At 34.9% G+C, this 20,951-nt stretch overlaps 1 protein-coding gene across 4 annotated transcripts in view; it reads left to right on the top strand.

Moving 5' to 3' along the window:
* Slc26a7 (solute carrier family 26 member 7) overlaps positions 1-20,951 on the top strand; it is a 100,313-nt gene that overhangs the window by 55,146 nt on the left and 24,216 nt on the right. For 3 of the 4 annotated variants that reach the window (XM_013360095.4, XM_040293869.2, XM_078016930.1), the window contains exons 7-11: positions 1,266-1,348; positions 3,470-3,617; positions 5,839-5,952; positions 13,792-13,869; positions 15,067-15,162. In XM_013360095.4, the coding sequence (XP_013215549.1) occupies positions 1,266-1,348; positions 3,470-3,617; positions 5,839-5,952; positions 13,792-13,869; positions 15,067-15,162 (519 nt within the window). The remainder of the gene's footprint in view (positions 1-1,265; positions 1,349-3,469; positions 3,618-5,838; positions 5,953-13,791; positions 13,870-15,066; positions 15,163-20,951) is intronic. The other variant, XM_013360096.4, reaches the window with a different exon arrangement.

The raw sequence follows: 20,951 nt of genomic DNA, 5'->3' as shown, positions 1-20,951 counted from the left end.
TGTACAGATAGGGGGAAAACATACAAAATGGTATTATTGGGCATTAATTGCTAGATATTCCTTATTTCATTAGTATAACTATGTTATACTTTGTTTCTGCCCATGTGTATGGTAACTTGTACTCTAAATATATAATTGGTTTATCTCTTTTAACAAGATAACCATTCCAAACTGATAACATAACCATGTGAAATTCTCAGTGTCTATTAAAATTATCCTAAACAGAGAAAGTGAAAATGGATGGAAAATAGTCAGTTGGCATAGCTATAAAACACAGGCAGAACTGGCTGGGTATGTGGGTTAAACATGATGATGGGCATAAGCAGAGAACAGGTGACCCTGCTTGGTGTATCATTAACAGCATGATAGGGTGTCCGAAGCTCCATAGGGGTCCTTTAAAAAGCATGTATCCAATGACTGTGAACCAATGTTTTACTTAAAGAAATAGTAAAAGTTCAAAATTCACAAACATTCACAGGACTGTAAATCATCACTTGTTACTAACATAGATTAGAGATATTAATCCACACTTCAAACTCTTGAGAGGTTGTCTTCGTGGAGGGAAAATATGCTGTTTTACAAAGCATCCCTTTGTGTCATGACAGACAGGTATTTAGGTTGGACTGATGTGACTGTGTGCATGCACATGCATACATCACACACACACACACACACACACACACAAACACACACACACACACACACACTCATCCCTATAGTCTCTTTCTTCCCTTCCAAATTGGACACACTGGGTTGATATAAAAATATTAGAAAAGCCATAATACTGAGATATCATCTAATTTTGAGACTAAATATGTACTTTCAAAATTCAGAGTGACCTTTTGAGCTTTCTAAATATATTTTTAATTATCCATATTTGTAGGATACAGTGTGACATTTCAACACTTGCATACAATGTGTCATGATCAGATCAGGCAATTGGTATATCTATCATCTCAGACATTTATCATTTCTTTGTATTGGGAACATTCAAACATCTTTATCCTCCTGAGCTATAAATCAACAGAATTCAGGCCTCCTGTCCAACTGCTCCTGTTCACCTATTACCTACTAATCATCATCTTTCCAGTATCCCTGACCTTTGGACTTCCAATATTTTTCTAATTTTAAAAAAATATGTGTAATTGCTGCTTTACTCTTGGTAATCATGGAACATGCAGTGTTCACTTCAAAAAGTGGTTTTAAGGGTTTTAAAAGGCCAGTAATATATTTTTCTTTTTTTCCCCACGCATGGAACCTCGAAGATTATTGCTGCATCTTTTGCTTGTTATTGTACCAATATGGAAGACACATATGGATTAGAAGTAGTTGGTCATATCCCAAAAGGGTAATGTAGTCTTCTAAAAATATAATGTCTGTCTGCTTCTTTGTTTGTTGATAGGGGAAGGGACTTGGGGGGAGGGTGGGTAAGCATTTCTTTTCTTTTTGTATATCTTAAGGGGCAAACTTCTAATTAATGTCTATTACAAAATGATAGAAACAAATACTACATGTGAAGGGAAACAGTCAGTACTCCTAGACTATAAGTTCATACATTACTAAGTACGTTGGTAACTGCCGTACATAGCATTATTTCAGGTAGAAGATTCACATAATATTTATAAAGGTATTACTCAAAAAAGTGGAAGGTATTGAATTTGCCAATTAGAGTTATGCACTGGGGTTTAGTTAACCCTATTACCCCCATCTACATATTCTTATGAATATTTTTATTTTACCTAAATCACTGATACAGATGGAAAAGTATCATCTGAAATACCAATCCCACAGGCCTGGGTAGACTTGAATAGTGAGGGAAGCTAGAAGAAGAAAAGGGGGATTCCCACCTACCTACAGCCTTCCTCTGGACCCTAAGAGAACTTTTAACAACAGAGGAGGTGGTACACCCCAGAAGGCAGAAGATCACTCCAAAAATAGGCTGAAAGAAGAGAAGGTATAATAGAGAAAAGGTCTTATGGATTGTTTGCTTTTAATGGACTGAATATACAAATAAGGGACAAAGTTAGAGTTGTGGGGTCCTCTAAGTTTTTATCTTCCACCCCTCAATTTTGCTTTCTAACTATACCATAATTGAGGAACAGTAGAACAATTCTCAGTGATGAAAAAGACAATTTAAAAAATCTCTCTATTTGTCTAGGTGGATAAAGGTTAAGGGTAATGAATTGAATTTACTTGAATTTTCCAAAGTTCTCTCTGCCTTTCTACCCTTGAAAACAAATTTATTCTTTCTTTTTAGGTCAGTTTATTCATTGGGTACACTAAATTTTCATGAAATAAAAATCTCATACTTTGGCATAGTAGTAGTTTTCTATGGTACATATATTGGGACCTTAATCATACAAATCAATTTGTCTTAAAGGTAAACATTATTACATTGGGGCGTAAGACACACCTCTCCTCCATCCCCTCATTTTCTTATTTTAAGTGACCTTTCTGGAACCATCTTAAATAATCATAGATTGAACAAGACTTTGAAAATATGTGGAGCTAAGATCCAATCCCAACTCAGCCATTCTCTTTATGATTTTAGATGAGTTATCTAACCTTTCTTGAAACATTCTTTCTTCCATAAAATGGTTATGATGGTACTTGGTTTGGGGGATTTTGGGAGAATTAAATGAATTAGCTAATAAGAAAGGACCAAAACTCTACTTACATACTGATAATTAAATCAACATGAATTCACTTCCCTTTTGCTTCTGCTTTTGCCATAGGGATTTTTTGGTAAGTCTCATAAATGATGATACTTTGATTTAAGTGGTTTTCAAAGTATTCTCTGAAAACATTTTCAAATACCCAAGCTGGGTATTATTTGAGAAACATTTTAAGCTATTCTTTGAAACAGAGAACAATTAAGTATGTCCCTGTATTTGGCAACAGAGTAGATAGAATCTTTCTACATATTTTCTTAACATATGTAAGCTATCGTGAAGTGTTTTGTGAAAGGATTGAGTTAAAAATATAATTAAGATAATTAACTCAATGGCAAATTCAAGAATTAACCCAAGAATTGTAGTTGGCAATAAACTAGTGTTTGCATATAGCACTGTAGTATTCTTTAAGGGAGGAAATACAATCTCCAATGCCGGTCAAATAAATATTTGGAAAGGTTTGGATGAAAGAACATTCCCGAATTGCTTTTGTTTCTGATACAGGAATTTCTGATACAGGAGTCAGTTTCTGTGATGTAACCTGAATTCCCTGGGTGTAAGTGCCAGTTAGATGCTTGGAGCTGAGCGTGTGGTCTTCCTCACAATTTTGCTTTTTTTTTTTTGCTAAATAATGTTGAAAATAAAGGACTTTTAAGGGCAAGACTGCTTAGTTTTCTCATGGGTATTTCACTTATTTCACATAAACTTCAGAGTCATTACTGTAGTTCCATTCATGGCAAGTTGTTAAAGAAATTACATGGAGGTTGGCAACTTCAATTTGCTCTTTCTTTCCACAGCATTCCTCCACCTAGAGCTCCCCCGATGAACATCCTCTCTGCAGTAGTCACGGAGGCTTTCGGAGTGGCACTTGTAGGCTACGTGGCCTCACTGGCCCTGGCTCAAGGATCTGCCAAAAAATTCAAATATTCAGTCGATGACAATCAGGTGGAGTGTGTCCTCAGCCCATTTTCACCCCCTTCTACTAGTGTTCTATGTACTCTCAGATCCTGAAAATGTTGAACTTAGGAAAAGTATAACTTCCCTAAATGTATAACACGAATGGTAGAAAAGAAAACAACAGAAGAAAAATCTCCATCAATCACAGAAAGCTGAAATCTGGCTTTCATTGTTAAGAATATGTAATATATATATTTTTAATACTAGGGATTGAACCCAGGGGTGCTTTCTGAGACAGCATCTCACTAAGTTGCTGAGAGCCTTGCTAAACTTGCTATCCTCCAGCTTTAGCCTCCCTGGTTGCTGGAATTATAGGTGTGTACTTAAAAATTACAGGTGCCTGACTTAAAAATACTTTTTTAAAGAGAGAAAAGCACCTTGATATTCTCTATCATTTGATTTTAGCCAAGAATCCAAATGTATTTATAACTGTATATTAACTTTTAAAAATTATGGATTTCAAAGTGCAATACTGGTATTGTTCTTAGTAAGACAGTGAAGGATGTGAAGGTCTTTTCTAAGAATATCAAAGAATGAAGATTGGTTATATTTCTGAATATATTTCTGACAGTGAATTGCTTCAAGTTTTGTGGCCCTACAGAGCTGCACAGATCAGAAAAGAAGCTGTGATGTAGTGGATATGAATGCTAGACCTGTGTATAAATCCCACTTCTGATATTATGTGATCTTTATTCCTGTGTCCCAGTTTTTTAATCTTCAGAAAAGAAGATTTATTCATTCTATAGTTGTATATTGATTTAACTGTGTACCAGATACCGACTTAGGCATGAGAGATACAGTAGTGGACAACATGGACCTTGTCTTTCTTCCACTTTTCCCCATGGCTTCCCAGGATCCTTGGGTAGAAGCCTCATTATCATGGCAGACAAGACTGTATGTGACTTGCTGCTGTCCCATTTTCTCTCTGCTCTCAGTCCCCTTTTATACTATGTTCTAGCGATGGCTAACCATCTATATTTTCCTTGAATCCTCTAGCTCATGCTGTTCCTCTGGATATCTGACACAACTGCTTTACTTCAGTGCTTCTCTCTTAGGGAAGGCACTAAGTCATCTAAGCTCTTAAACTCCAGATTTCCCTTGGTCTCCACTGCTTTAATTTCCATATTTATCTTTTTTTGTGGTCAATATTCCCTCATTAGAACCACATCTTTTTGAAGGCAGGAATTCTGTGTTTGCTGACAACAACAAATACAGGCAAACTGTTAGGAGGCTTTTGCAATAATCCAGGAGAGAGGTGATGACTTGGACCAGGATGTAATGATGAAGGAGATGAGAGTGTCAGGATTCCCAATGACATCCACATGCCAGCTGAGGAGAGAAATGGTGTGGAGAGTCTAGAATAACTCCAAAGCTTTTGGACTAAGAATTTCAAATTTAAGATGGGGAAATCTTAAACCCAATGGTTAGATTTTATCTTTACGTGACCTAAAACTGGGAGGACCCAGTTGAGGTAGTAGAAATCTGTCACTCTAGATAGTAAGGTTGACGTACTTGTTAGTCATTAAATGGCAATGCTGAACAGAAAGTTGGCTGTAGAGATCTGAAGTTCAAAATGTGGTTGAAGCTGGAGATCTAAATTTGGGAATTGTCATTGGATAGTTTTGTTAGCTAGATATTGCTGAAGAGAAATAAAAAGTGAAATGATCTAGTATTTGCAACTGGTTAGATAGGAGAAACCACAGTGGAAATTGAGAAGGAAGTATCAGAGAGGCAGGAAGAAACCAGAAAGTTATAAGGTCCTAAAAGCCAAGTGAAAGAGGCTTTAAGGAGGAAGAAGCTAGTAACTATGTCAAATGCTCAAGTTTTAGACCAGGTAAAGTAAAATCTAACCATTGGGTTTAGCATTGTGGAGGTCATTGGTGAACTGATAGGAATAAAAGCCCCATTTTAATGACTTAAAAGAGGAGAAACTGGCAGCAGAGAGAATAAATAAATAGTGTTTCCTTATAAGGTTGTTATGAGATTGAATGAGTAAAGTGCTTAGAACAGTTTCTGGCTCATTGTAAGCACTCAATAAATGTTAGCTATTTTTATTATAATTGTTAAATCCCTCCCAACTTGTGGGGGAAAAGAGAAATTGAATACTAACAGGCTTTTGCAATAATTTGTCTCTGACAATTGTACCTGTGGTCTTTAAGAATCCATTGCGATTAAGAACTTACACATTCTCCCATTTTCAATCTTGCAGGAAGTTTTGGCTCATGGCCTCAGCAATGTGATTCCTTCATTTTTCTTCTGCATACCAAGTGCTGCAGCCATGGGGAGAACGGCTGGCCTATATAGCACAGGGGCAAAGACACAGGTAAGGTGATCATTCAGCAGGGACAAAAGAACAAAAGAATAGCAACAAGGAAACTACTGGGTCTCCACTTCCATTATGAGAGTATGGGAGTGATAGTGTCTGTAAAGTCCTGAAAGTATCTCCACTTCATTTTTGGGAAGTCTCTCACTTTCCTCCCTCTCTCTCTTTCTCCCTCTCTCCCTCTTTTCTTATGAACAGCCCTTCTCCAGGCTAAGTGATTCAATAAACAAACTGGAAAATTCTGTACAAATGGCAGCTTTGTTGTTAGCAACCTTTGAAACCAAAGCTCCCTCTAGTGGTCACTCTGATATTTTCCTATTCATCTAAAAAGTCACGGTGACTTTTTTTTTTTTTAAATAATTTTGTTCACTTCCTTTAAATAAAATAAAATCCATTATATGCAAAACCAATCCTGACACTGGAATTCCTATGTATAGAGGTGCACAGTGAATGAATGTGGCACAGAAGTCTGAATATTTTAAGAGAATAATCAATTGCTACTTTTTTTTTTTTTTAAACTCAAAGCAGTTTGACGTTTATCAGAGGCCTAGCAAATACCAGGAATTTGCTGGGTGCTAGCAAGAGGATGATGATGATAGGGAAGATGATGCTGTTGTCATTGATAATGGTGTTGGTGGAAACAGTAATGAGTTGTGTGCCAGGAATTGCATGTCATGTTTTTATATATGTGAATTCATTTTAATCCTTTAGGCAATTCTATGAAGGACGTATAATTTATTGTTCTCAGTTTCTAAATGAGAATGTTGAGAAAAAGAGGATTGAAGTAATTTACCCTGCTCACAGAGTTAGTGAGTAGCAGAGCAGGGATTGGAACACAGATAAATGCACTTCAAACCTTGTTGTCTTAACCACTGTTTCATACAAGAGAATCCACATGTATCTTAATATAAGACATTAGTAATAGTTAATCATTAATAAAACATTTTATAATGTTTAAAATAGGAATTGAATGAGAATCTATAAAACAACTTGTTGCTAATTCAAAGAGGTTTGGGAGGTTTGTCCTGCATTAAATGTTCTTTGGACTGTAGAAAAACAAATTTGAAAAGTATATGGTTCTTGACCTTGAGAGAAAGTGACAAGAAAAATACACATAAATACATATTAAAACATGACATAAAACTAACAAAACATTCTTTGGAGCAGAGGGGAAGCAGCAACCAATTCCAAATGCATTAATTCAGCAGACAAATAATTGCCACAATTCATGAGCTAAGAAGTATACTCCATGGGCTGAGGTTGTGGCTCAGTGATTGAGTGCATGCAATGCTCTGGGTTGGATCCTCAGCACCACATAAAAATAAATAAATAAATAAAAATAAAGGTATTGTGTCCAACTACAACTAAAAAATAAATATTAAAAAAATAAGTGCATTCTTCATGCAAACTTTGTTTACTTGATATCAAGTCATTTGATTGATTATTTTTTTTGGGGGGGAGGGAGGGTGGTTACTGGTGATTGAACTCAGAGGCACTTGACCACTAAACCACATCTGCAGCCCTATTTTGTATTTTTTTATTTAGAGACAGGGTCTCACTGAGTTGCTTAGTGCCTTGTTATGTTGCTGAGGCTGGCTTTGTACTCATGATCCTCCTGCCTCAGCTTCCTGAGCCACTGGGATTACAGGCATGCACCACTGTGCCTGGCTGTTTGATGAATTTTTACACAGTGATTTCAAGTATAATTTCATTGTGTGTTGGCACTAATATTTTTGCAAACTGTACTCTCAAATATTTGTGATCTAAGTTTAAACACTTAAATTTGTAGCATACTTAAAAGTCATCCTTTACTCCAAGAACTTAATGTGAGTATATTAAGTTTCTTCTTCTCATATTCAGGATCAATAAACATAAAGAGTGGTTAAGACATGAGTTCCAGAACCTGGGCTTGTGACCTGGCTCCACCACATATAGCTGGGTGACTTTGTACAAGTAACTTCACTTCTCTTGTTTAAATGGACTCATCTGTTGAAATAAAATTACAATATCATAAAGATTAAATGTGTTAGCATATGCTTTAATTCAATACCTTAGCACCAAATAAATGCTCTTTAAATGTTAGTGATTATCACTGATTTTATTATTTTTATTTTTAAAGTATGAGATATTTTTAGAACCTTTTTTTAAAAAAAAACCACAAAATATTAAAACATCCTAGTTTGATTGGGATGCAACAAGATGGTTTTCTGGCCCTGGCTGCCCCTTCAGCTTGCTGAGGGACCTTGACCAAGGTAGCATTCTCATTTGTCACATGGACAGAAAAGGTTAAAACAGAATCCCAGAGGTGTTTCCACTTTGAATATGTGCCTTCTCTGGGGTTTCCTTAGGCATTTACCATACTTTTCTAATTACTATTTTAGTAACCAGAAAACCCTCTGATTAATCTTTGTAACTTTCAACATCAAGTGTCTAAGAGGAAGAATATTTTGAGAAAGCTTGTACTTATTTTAAAATCTGAGTTGGGCATAAATTTGATTAATAGGGCAGGGATAGAAGAATGCCCTTTCTCTTCTCTGTTCTTGAGGCCACATATTTAAATGATTAGGAAACAGAACTTTTCTAAGGAATTTTTATTTAATAGAGATCCCCCCCCACATGGTATCCATCCAACTTCAAAAGAAATGAAAAAAAAAAAAACCTAACAAAACACCAGTTCAGGGAAACAAAGCTTACTAGTAGAATATTTTTATGATTCTCTGCTTATTGAGATTGTCACCGATCTAATAATTTCCATTAAATTGCATAGGAAAATAATATGATTTAATGTGTATACTAAATTGAGAATGCTTTCCCATGGTAGTCATTTCAGACCTTTAACATTGCAACTGTTAAGTTTATGTGGGTATAACTGATAACTGACATGGTTTTAAGAAAGCTCTAGACAGGCCAAATATTAAAAGTTTAGTTCAAAATAGGCTATTTGCGGAAACATTTTTCTTTGTGACATGATCTCACAAAACAGCCCCTCAAATGGCTGTGACTCTCTTAGGGACTCGATTTATAAACAGTAAACTATCCTAGAAGACTTTGATGCCTTTCAATTTTTAGCCTAATGATAACTAGTGATAGCTATGTTATATTTGTTAATTGATTTACTAACTGCTTTTATTCTGAAACATTTTCAGTTATCTTTTTAAAATGCAAATTATAATCATAATGCTTCTTGCTTGGAACCCACAAAAGGCTTTGCATAAGTTTTTAAATGCAAGTCATATATTTTAGAGAAGCACTCTTCATTAGAAACATGAGTTTTTTAGGTAATTTAAATACCTAGCAGCCACATATTAAAAAGTAGAGGAAACTGATCAAATTAATGTTAATACTATAACTTAATTTAGCCAGTATAGTAAAAATATAATTTAACCTAGACTCTATAATAATAATCTATAATCATCATCATCATCATCTAGAAATTATTAACACTATTGTTATGTTATTTTCCTTCTGTACTAAAACTTAGAAGCTTGGCATGTATTTTACACTTGCAGCTCATCTTAATATGGATGACCACATTTCAAATGCTCAAGAGCCACATAGAGATGCATTGGTTAGGGAATTTAGGCTTTTCAATACAAGTAAGTAGAGAGGAAAGCTTTTTAATGTTTTATTCCTATTTAGATTAAAATGTTTGAATAGGAATAACAAAAGATGGGGTCATTTAATAGCAAGTGCTGTGGTTAAAAGCCTGGATACATTTCTATTCCTCATGTGTAGAAGAAACCCTTTTTAAAGTGACCCCCTTTAGATGTGACATACAAAGCACGTGCCTCTAAGAAAGGCCTTTAGCAGAATAAGAAAATCTTGGTGCCGCCTGGACTCATAGCACACATGAATGCTACATTTCTCCCCCGCTTCCTTCTGATGAATGCTAACTATGGGAGGGGGCTCACAGTCCCCTGGCTCTCTCCCCTGCGTGCCTCTCTTCACTTCCAACGGAAGAGATACATGAGTGCTCTTCTGGGACTTGGGGAGGCATCACGGAACCATGAGGGATGCCAGACAGCATCTGCTGCAGAGGCAGCGCAGCCACAACTGAAAACAACAGCTGGCGTGTTGTTCTGCAACACTAGGATTGCCTCTGGGTTCTGATTTGCCAAACGATATTCCCTTATTCTTTCAAAATTTGGCTCATTGCTTGCATCTTCTTGAACACCTTTTTACTCTAGCCTTAGATACCCAATGTCCTGCCTTTTCTTTCTTTCTACCATCCATTCCCTCCCCCCGACCACCACCATCTCTTTCACCATCCTGTTATTTTCCACAAGATTGTGCATGCAGTGAGGTCTCCACCTATCTGCATTGTTTGACTACTACTGAAAAAGGAAATGTCCCCTTTCTCCAGCCAAATATATGTACAGTTAAGAATAATGCTAATGCCTGTTTTCTTTGTGAGTAACATGTAACATATATCTTACTTAAGAATGACATAAGAAGAAAATAGAGATTTTATTTCACTAACTTCTATGCAGAATTAACTCTTAAATATGACTAGTGATAATTTTAAAATAAAAGAATCTCTGGGCATTTAATATGATATGGAGAGTTGAACCTGGGCACTGGTTACCCTGTGGATAATTAAGGGTGTGAATGCGTATCATTACTAATTACAGTCTAGGTCTATTTGAAACTTATTAAGAAGGAACTAATTCAGTTTTGTTTGTTTTTGAATATTAAAAATCAAAAAGAAAGTTAATATTATTTAGAGAAGAGCTTAAATGTAGTTGTGTTTCCTTGTTTTCAAGTAGAATTATTTGGGTTGCAAGTTCTATAAAAATTTTTACTATATTGTTATGTGTATAATATATATATTATATATATATATGAATCTTAAAATACCTTTGGGTTTTTACTCAACAGTAATTTTTAGTATATTGTTATATATATACATAATATTTTATATATAATAATTTTTTGTTATGTATAACACATTTTTAGTATATTGTTATATAATACATATATATATATATATTTTAAAATACATTTGAATTTTTACTCAACAGTGTGGCTTTGCAAATCTTAGCTTGTTTTTAAAAGCAAAAAATTGAGTGAACTGCCTCACTTTGAATACTACTGCATAAAGCTGCAGGCCACTGTGTGTTTGCAAACTCTCCATTACTAAATCAAATGCTCCACTTTACAATCAGAGCCAATGTTTAATATTAGAACTATGATGCATATCTTACTTTGACTCAAGGAGAAAAGACAAGTTATTAATATAGGAAAACAAAACACAAAAGTAAACAAATCTTTAGAAATCCCTTGATACATGTGTGTATTTATATTAAGATTATTATCAACATTTAAAACTATTAAAAATAAGATTGTCACCTCATCTTCTCTTCTTTTAACTGCCATGTTATCTTTTAAGGAAAGAGAGGAAAAAAAATGATTTTGTCCATATTCTAAAGTTTCTTAATCTCAATGCCATTTTGTGCTCTGCAGTGTCCCCACCTTCCTACTGAACACACAGAGTCCCATCATCAACTCTTATTGGCAGGAGGCAGAAAAATTATCGATATATAGAGTTGTGCCAAAATGCACTTGGCTTTTAGGGATCCCAATTCAGTACATATTTATATTGCCTGTGTTTTTTTTTTCTTTTTTAACTCCCTGTGTCTATGACCTTGGAGAAGTCTTGTTGCCCCTCTGCCTCAGATCCTTTCAAGCAATTTGCCTCCAAATTAAGTTCATTCCAGCTCCTAAGAAGGAAAGTTTTGCTTTAAGGTCATGGTGAGCATAGGCGTAAAAAAGTCTTACAAAAAGGATACATGTCGTTGTTTTGTGTCTTGAAACAAACCTTAGCAGTTAGTGTTGTTTCCTTTCCATAAGAACGTAGATTTACTCAGTCACTGAGCTGCTTTCTGAATGGATCTGTGGTCTGCACTTCAACACCTAGATCTTTCCAGGCCAAAGGAATTACAGGTAGCATATTTTATTGTTTAAGAAATTCTTACCACATAAAACCACCAATTACTCCTAAATGGTTAGTTTGGTGTACTATTTAATCTCTTTTGTGGACAGTCATTTAAAGCCTAATGACTCATTTCCATGTGAGAATTATTTTTCCCCTTTTATACCCACTGTGATTTGTTAGTGAGTAGTTCTATTAAATATGAGAACACAAACTTCCTCAGCCTCTGCCAACATGGAAAAGCCTGTTCTAAGGCCTGTTTGAGAGGTTGTTTAGCTGAATAATTGAAGGGGCACTTGCCCTCAACCACCGTCCCCCTATGCCCCGCCATATACCCCCTTTAAAAGCACCAGGTTCAGGCAGGAAATGAGGCTATACTAAATCTGGGTGTGCACACATGTGTGCAAGGAGTTATGACAGATCCCTTCTCCAAATCATGTTTATAGGTACATTTAGCCATAATAAAATTCATCCTTTTTAGTTCATTTAATTTAGAAAAGTATGTTGTATAACCACAAATACAATCAAGATATATAATATTTTAATCACAACAGTTTTCTCCTATTCTATTATAGTTAATTCTCCGCTTCCACCCATCCTTGGAATCTTATAATTTTTCTTTTATTTTCAGAATGTCCGAGATAAAGGATCTTCTAGCTTTTTATTATTTACTTAACATTAACATTTTTTTATTATTATAATCATTAGAACAAATTTCACTGTGGCATTACCATACATGCAAGTATCTTATCATCTTTTATGTCTAACTTCTTTTTCCTGCTTGATGGTTTGAATTTCATCCATGTTCTTTTTATTGCTGAGTAGTACTTTATCATATAGCTATGCCACAATTTATTCAACGAAGGTGGACATTGCAGTTATTTACATATTATATGGTGTTTATGAGCAAAATTTCTAACAAATATTTATATATGGGCATTCACATAGGTACATTCTTTCATTTCTCTTAGGCAGCCTTAAGTCCTTAAGTCTATGGTTATGCTTGTGAATAAGGTCATAAGAAACTGCCAAACTGTTTTCAAAGTAACTGTATCATATTGCACTCCCACCAGCAATGCCAGAGATCTCCAATGGCTGTATGTCCCTTCCTGCCCTTGAAATCAATTATTTTTAATTTAAACCATTCTGATAAGTCAAGATTTCCTCAGTGACTCCATAATGATATTCTGGGCATCTCTGTGGTCTGTGAGAGTCGATTTGCTCCTATTAGCACAACCGTGTGGCCGAGTGTTTATATGAAGTCATGTGAAGTCAGGTTCTCCCTCCAGCAGAGCTCAGCTCCAGGGGTCAGGTGCTCTGAATTGCGTTTTGCCAGCAGGCTCAGCGGTTAGAACACTATACATTTCAGGATTATTCAGTCTGTCTCACTGCTCCTATAATCTCATAGAACCATTTCATATAGAGACCCTACTAACAAAGAACTCCAGAGAGAAAGTGTTTCAGTGCAGATTTGTCATCAGCACAGAAGAACCCTAAGCTGCGTTTCCAGTGATTATCTACACAACCCTGTATGAAGAAGGAGGGGGGAGTCGGGCTAAACAACAACAGGCTAAAGGTCTTTTCCTGGAATGTCACTTTTGCTATTCCACAGCAGCAAGCCACGGCTGTGATGTGCCGTAAACATTGATGGTGTCCTATTTCTTTGTGTGGAATTGCTTTTCTCTCATCACTGACTTAATTTGATTGCACCAGTTTGTCACCTGTCATGTTTAGCTTCTTCTGACTGCAAAACATAATGACAGTCTATGCAATTTAACAATGATGGACCTACATTTTGCGTCTTCTAATCAAGATGAACTAAGAATTTGTCACTCTCATCTACAAATTTGGAATAAAAAAAAAAGTTCAAGAATTTCTTCTTTTCTTTCCTGTCTTGTGTTTTACAGGTGGCCTGTCTAATATCTTGCATTTTCGTCCTTATAGTCATCTATGCAATTGGACCTTTGCTGTACTGGCTGCCCATGGTACCGTAGTGTTTTTCACTCTCTACCATTTACTTTTAATGAAAATCATTGTGAATACAATTTCTAGGAAGAGTCAAATCAATAATCCTAAATCTGAAAATCGTCTCACATAAGTAAAGATAAATGGAGGGGAGGGGTGCAAAGATACTACATTTGATGAGGTAAGGATGGTACCAAGGGAGAGTACCATGACTGATTTGTTTTTATACAAACCACACACACACACACACACACACACACACACATTTAGTTGTAGATGAACACGATACCTTTATTTACTTATTTATGTGGTGCTGGGGATCAAACCCAGTGCCTCACACGTGCTAGGCAAGCACTCTACCATTGAGCCACAGCTCCACTGTGACAATCTTCCAATTCTTTAGCTCCCATATAAAAATGACACTCTGGAACTAGTTCTTTTGTGCTCATCTGGAGTATGGAACAAGAAATACTCTGCTGTACAAAAAGTAGACTTTGGAAGAATTTTATAAGAAATTTGTTAAAAAAATAATTGTGTGCTGGGGCAAGGAAGAAGGATCCAGAATACATGGTCCCACCCTTGATACATCCTTTATACTAAGTGGCTCAGAACATTAGAACCAGTAGTTCCTTTTGCTCTTTATAAGCCTGAGGCACCAAAGTGATTCAAGTTAAGATGCTGGGCTAAAAAGAGCCAGTCTCCACCCTTTGTTGCTCTAATTCTTCACTTGTACAGTGAAGATAAATATTTCCATGGAATGATCTTCCAATAATTAAGTTCCCTTTTCAAGAGAGTTATAAACATCCTCTGGCAAAACCAAATAATTGAGATTCAATACAATTGTAAAGAAATGAATAATATAAATGTGTCATAGTTTTGCAACAAACACATTTCAAACAAGTGACAGTGTATAATTATGAAGGGACATACTATTCATCCTTATCATTCACTGATTTTCCTTCCTTCTTTTCTACCTTGGGATGTGGAATTGCAGAAGTTTTTGTCCTGTGATTTTCCTAGAATTGATATTATATTTCTAAAGTACAATAATAAATTAGTTCTAAACAAAACAAGCATTACTTTAGTCTTCTAATTGCTTCTAACAGCTTCTCCATAGTATTTTCTTTTAAAAACAAAGAAATAAAAAATACTGTGGTCCTTTTAATTTCTGACTAAAATCTTTATCTTGATTTTTACTGGCTTATTTTTGTTTGCAGTGTGTTCTTGCAAGTATTATTGTCGTGGGGCTGAAAGGAATGCTAATACAGTTCCGGGATTTAAAAAAATATTGGAATGTGGATAAGATCGATTGGGTGAGTAGAAATTTCACCCTGAATTTTCTTCTTTGGTTTAAGCACATTACCAAATAAAACTATTGTTATATTTGCCAAAAACAGATTTAGGCTTTTAAGACTTGTATACTTTACGAACTACCAGTTACTGTTTTCAAAATCTTAATAAAAGCATTAAAATAGAAATTGGTTTCATAAGAGACAGAAATGGAATTTCTGTGTATAGTTTGAGAACTTTTAAAGAAATACTAACTAGCCAAGCATGGTGTCCTGTCACATGACTCTAATCCCAGAGGCTCAGGAGGCTGAGACAGGAGGATCATGAGTTCAAGGGCAGCCTCAGCAATGATGAGGTGTTAAGCAATTCAGTGAGACCTTGCCTCTAAATAAAATACAATAGGGCTGGGGATGTAGCTCATTGGTTGAGTGCCCCTGAGTTCAATCCCTGGTACCAAAAAAAAAAAAAAAAAAAACCTAATTTGAGTGTATTGGGGATGTCCAGTTTACATTATGAACTGATTCTGGAAACTAGGCTCATCAGGAAGGTACACACCAATAGAGATATGATGATTTATAGTGTGTATGTAAAACTAGCATTAATTGCTATGAATGTATGCTATGTGGATATAGGATGAATGGCTTTATGGTGATCACATTCATTCTAAATACATGAATATTGTGAATGAATTACACTGGCAAGATCGTTATGTTAATAGGCTATTGCTGAGAACAGATTAAAGTGTACTGAACAATGATGAAGTGTGGTTTCAATGAACAGAAATGTTTAGCATACTTACATTTTAGAGAAACCTGTCTGTATGTGGGCATCCAAATCCTCTCCATATAGGTGAAGTAATTCATGAATACCCTTCTGTTTAGTTCTATATGGTATTGACCATATTGAAATGTCATGATCTATGTATTTTCTCTCCTTCAGATTCTTTGTTCTGTGAGCCTTAGGAGATTGTTTTTTCTAATACCTACTTATACCTACTTTCATAATAACGAGGCGCAGTATTACTGAGTTTCTACCAAAGTATGATGCCGAGTGCCATGAGCAATGTAGAGATGAGCTACCATCTTTCCCAGATGCTTATAGTTCAAAAAGCTTGGTGCAGGGGAAAAGTGGAGGCAGAAGCACTCATTTGTACTGGTTAATATGAAGGGCTCTCACAGCAGAGCTGAAATATGAATGGAGACTGCAGGTCAAGAGGACAATTAACAAGTCCGAGTGAGGATCATGACTTTTTTTTAATTAGTGTTGATGGACCTTTATTTGTTTATAAGTGGTCCTGAGAATGGAACCCAGTGCCTCATACACGCTAGGTAAGCGCTCTACCACTGAGCCACAACCACAGCCCAACATTTTTTTAAATTTTAAAGGTGGTTTATATGAAATCACTCATGGGGAAAAATAAATAAGAAGATGCAAACTTATTCAACAAGCTACTGGATAACCCTGTGAGAAAGGTATTTCTAAGGAGCTTATTAATCATATGGAAGGAAACATGTTTTCATATTGCAGGGGACGGGAGATATCAGAGAAGGCTTCTTTTCAGAAGTGATTTCTAGGTGGAGATTTGAAGAATGAGTCCATTTTATCTGGGGAAGAGAGAAAGAGATCCATCTGTGCAAAGATACAGGAATGAGCATGAGCATGTTTGAATCTCCATACCAAGGTGTTCAGCATGGGTGGGACTTGCAGTGTGAATTGCATGTAATGACAAATGAGGCTGTAAAAGTTAAGAATGGGTTGGATTGTGAAAGACCACTTTTGCAAAGAGTAGATTTCATTCTGGAGACAGTGAAGTATCACAGAATGGTGAAGTAGATACAAGATTAATAAGCTTTATGTATTAAAAAGATCATTTGAGTAACTTTAGGGAAATGAATCATACTGAAAGAGGATAACACAATTAGAGCACTGCCCTGGTAATTCAGGCAAATGAGGAAGGCCTAGACCAGGGCTGAGATCATGAAGTTCAAGACAAGATAGATTTGAAAAATACTTAAAAGACTGAAATAGTTAGTCTTTACCACCAATTCATCCTATAAAGTAGATCCGTCTAGAATGACATCTAAGACTCTAGATAAGAACATCAATGGAAAAAGACACTATCATTCATGGAGTTATAGAAAATATAGAATTTTATTGTTTAAAAGCATGTAAATTGGTTACCTTTTATCTTTAAATAATATAGGTTCTCATTTCTGAGTTATTCATTTCACCTCTTTGTTTTCTGTATGTCATCACTAAATAGTTTTCCTAAAAGGGTTCATGTGTTTTATATTCAAAGTTATTACATTTTAAAAATATTGACCTTTTTCACAAATACTAAAATGTAGTTTTTGGCTGAGTTTAAAATGCTTTCTTTCAGAACTTTTTAGACTTGGCATTATCTTTAGACATTGAATAATAACATAAGAGAAATAGAAGTAAACATGATAGTTTGTTATTTTATGCAACTTTGTTTTTTTCTAAATTAATACACAATGAAGGCCATTCTTTCTGCTCACAAAATTTGGTGATGTTATCAGAATATTTCTGTGGTTAATGCTCCAGTATCAAATTTCTATGAGCACCACATATCCTTTTGATCTCAGAAACAAAAAAGAAATCTCAAATTTCTATGAGCATTATGTATATTTTGATCTCAGAATCAATAATTATTTATAAAATTTTTCTTCTAATGTATCTTTGGAGATTTTTTTTTCAAATTTATTTGTTCTGTCCTCTTAACAAATATTATATTTGTTGATTTTGCTTTTTCTTTTTTTATGTCTCTGTATTTTCCTATGACTCCTTCCCACCTTCCCCACCCCCTGGTGTGGTTTCTATATTTATTGTATTTATTATAATTCTGATTATGAATTTCTAGTTGTAATTATTCTGTTTTCTACTTTTAAATATTTTTTATATCGCCAATATTTTATTTCTACTCAACTTCTTTCCTAAATTCTTCCAGCATGTTTTTTTTATCTCCTTTAACAAAGTTTTTCTCTTTGTTAAATAAAGTATTTCTTTCATATTTCATATCTTTTCAAAAGTTTTTTCCTGAGATTCTGATTACATATTCAGACCTATCCTTTGTCTTTGCTTCATGTTTTCATTTTCTCTTTTCTATAAGTAGTTACCTTGATGATTAGGAATATGCATTTTTTAAGTGAACTTAAATATTTACTAAAAAATTACATGGGAATTGCAGGAGATAGGAATGGTTTTAGGCATGTCATTTTAATACACGTCCCCAGTTAAAGCAAAATCTCAGAAATCACAGGTTCTCTTGCAACCTGACACTTGTCTCCTTTTCATACTTCAGGTTGCTTCATCTCTAAGTCTTCTTTGGTCAGGAAGCTAGGTTGTGATACAAATGGCTAGGTTGTGACACTGCCAATGCAGGCATACTGTATCATGTAAAACTCCATGGGTATATTTCCTGCTTCTCCGGTGGCTCAACCTTCCCTGTAGAACTTAGAAGCTCTTGCCTCTTGAAGTTTTTTATCAAGATTATCACACAGGATTCCCAGGATTCCAGTGGTTAGACAAACATGTAAAATTGATTGAACTCTGAGAAAAAAAAATGTGTTGCCTTCTCGTATCCTCATTGATTATTATCCAGATTTCACAGTATTTGACAGAATTGTATCTTATTTTGTAGTTAACGATTGTGAACATGTTCTTTTTTACATTGAAGTTGATTTTTTCCCTTTATAGGTTGTATTTGATTTATTTTAATATAAAGGAATAGAGTACAGAAATCTTTAATATACTATCTACATATGATATCCAAATGTATACTTAGGTAATTCTGGCAGCTGTATGATAAATAATTTATAATGCAGATAACAAAAATCGTTGTCAGATAATTGGAGTTGTCAGAACAGTCTAGGGAAGGGATAGTAAGGTGTAAACTAGGCACCATTAATAAATTGAAAAAGGGTGTGGTTTTAGATGTTTTTGATTAATAATTGATAGGGCTTGGGAAATGATTTGACAAGTGATGAAAGAAGAGAGAGTAAACTGTTTCTAATTATAGTGTGTTGAAGGATATTACTGTTCTAACTGAAGGAGAACATTGGAGGAAGGGTAGATTTGGGTATGAAATTAATGCATTTGCATTAATGAGTTGTTGACTTTGAAGATGTTTTATAATAACTTGGAAAATGGTTTAAGAGCTTAAAATTAGTATATATTGCTTGGACATGATTATTGAAAAGTTAAAGAGAGAACATATGGTATAGGCAAGGAGTAAGATTGAGAAACTTGACATGGGTGTACCAGGTGCATGATGATTCAATGGGACATTAGATTAGCTTGATAATAGATGAATATTTCTTATCTTCTAAGGAATTCAACAGCAAAAAGCCATGGATTATTGGGATATAATGTTGATATAATATTTGGAGCAACAAAATATTGCCTAGACTTTTGTGGATATAGGCTATATTACTCAGTAAACATAACATATCTAGATTATTCAATACATAGAATATGCCTACAGTGTAGTGGAAGAAAAATTACCACAAATTGTCTATGTGTGTGAGTGTATGTGTATGTAAAATAATTTGAAGGTTTAAAGGCTAAAAAGTCATGTAAGTAGTTATCACATGAAAAATCAGAAACATTTTTAATTTTTTAATTTTTTTTACAGTTCAATATAGTTTCTGTTTTGAGTTGTAGGTCAGAACCCTCTTTGAAGTAATAAAGAATCTAAATGGAAGTTTTACTCAGGGACTCAGAACAGAGTTTGAATAGCTAAACAGATCTATCAAAATTTAATGGTATGAATTTGTCACCAAAACAGACAGTAAAATAGATAGGTAAGGGAAAGGTGAGATGACCCATTCATTGTTAAATTGTGCTTTACACTGATAGATATTCTATTAGAAGCAAGACTTTATGTGTTCTCTATTTAAGCTTAACCTGGGGGTAAGTTTGTGTCTAAGGGCTGTGGATTTCAATTTTTTTTCAAATGATGAAAAATATAAAAGGGACCCAAGAGCTAATCAATATATAATAACTGTAATAACCAACATTTGGGTCTTTAACAGGAATTGTTACAGAAAACTATTGAGACAAATTCTAATAGAACTATTTACTGATCTATGTTATTGATTTTCATTTGTTATATTTTTAAAGTTGTAAATGTGGCCACAGAGAAAAAAAGAAGCATTTGAAGAGCTTGACTTAGAATAGATGGTGTTGTGGGAGGGTAAATATGCTTTAAAAACAGAACCAGATGGCACCAAAATTTTTGGTTGCTCTGATGAGTCCTGGCCTCCAGGATTTGTGGTTTTTTAAGTGGCAGGGTCCAGCATCCTTAGTTGCCCATGCCGTTTTGAATCATGGAGGCTGGCCAGGAGGAACTGGATTCTTAAACTCTTGATGAGGTCTTGTTCTGCCACACTCAAGCAGGTTCATTTAGTGTTCAAGGATGAGTAAGACTCAGAGTCCTCACAGAAAGTTGCAAGAATGATCAAAAGCTTACAGTCTTTATTTTGTATATGATTGAGTACAATGTAATACATTAGAAAAGGAAAAAAAAAACACTACACAAATAGAAGACTCATATGACTGCCAATTCATCTCAATAAAGGAAAATCATCTCAGTGTCCTAACCTAAGAGATGACAGGTTGTGAATGAGCTAAGTCCTAACTCAGCATTGCCATTTATAGGAGATGGAGCTTATGTGTGAATTATCTTAAAATATATATTCTCTTACTCCAGAATGCTTGTGTCTTTAATATCAAAAGGAATTTTACAGATAAAAAATCTTTCCATTTGCTTCTAAAGGCTTAGCTTTTTAAA

This window comes from Ictidomys tridecemlineatus, chromosome 7 (assembly GCF_052094955.1).
Source record: "Ictidomys tridecemlineatus isolate mIctTri1 chromosome 7, mIctTri1.hap1, whole genome shotgun sequence".
NCBI classification, from domain to species: domain Eukaryota; kingdom Metazoa; phylum Chordata; class Mammalia; order Rodentia; family Sciuridae; genus Ictidomys; species Ictidomys tridecemlineatus.
This window is presented reverse-complemented; position numbering and strand designations above follow the sequence as displayed.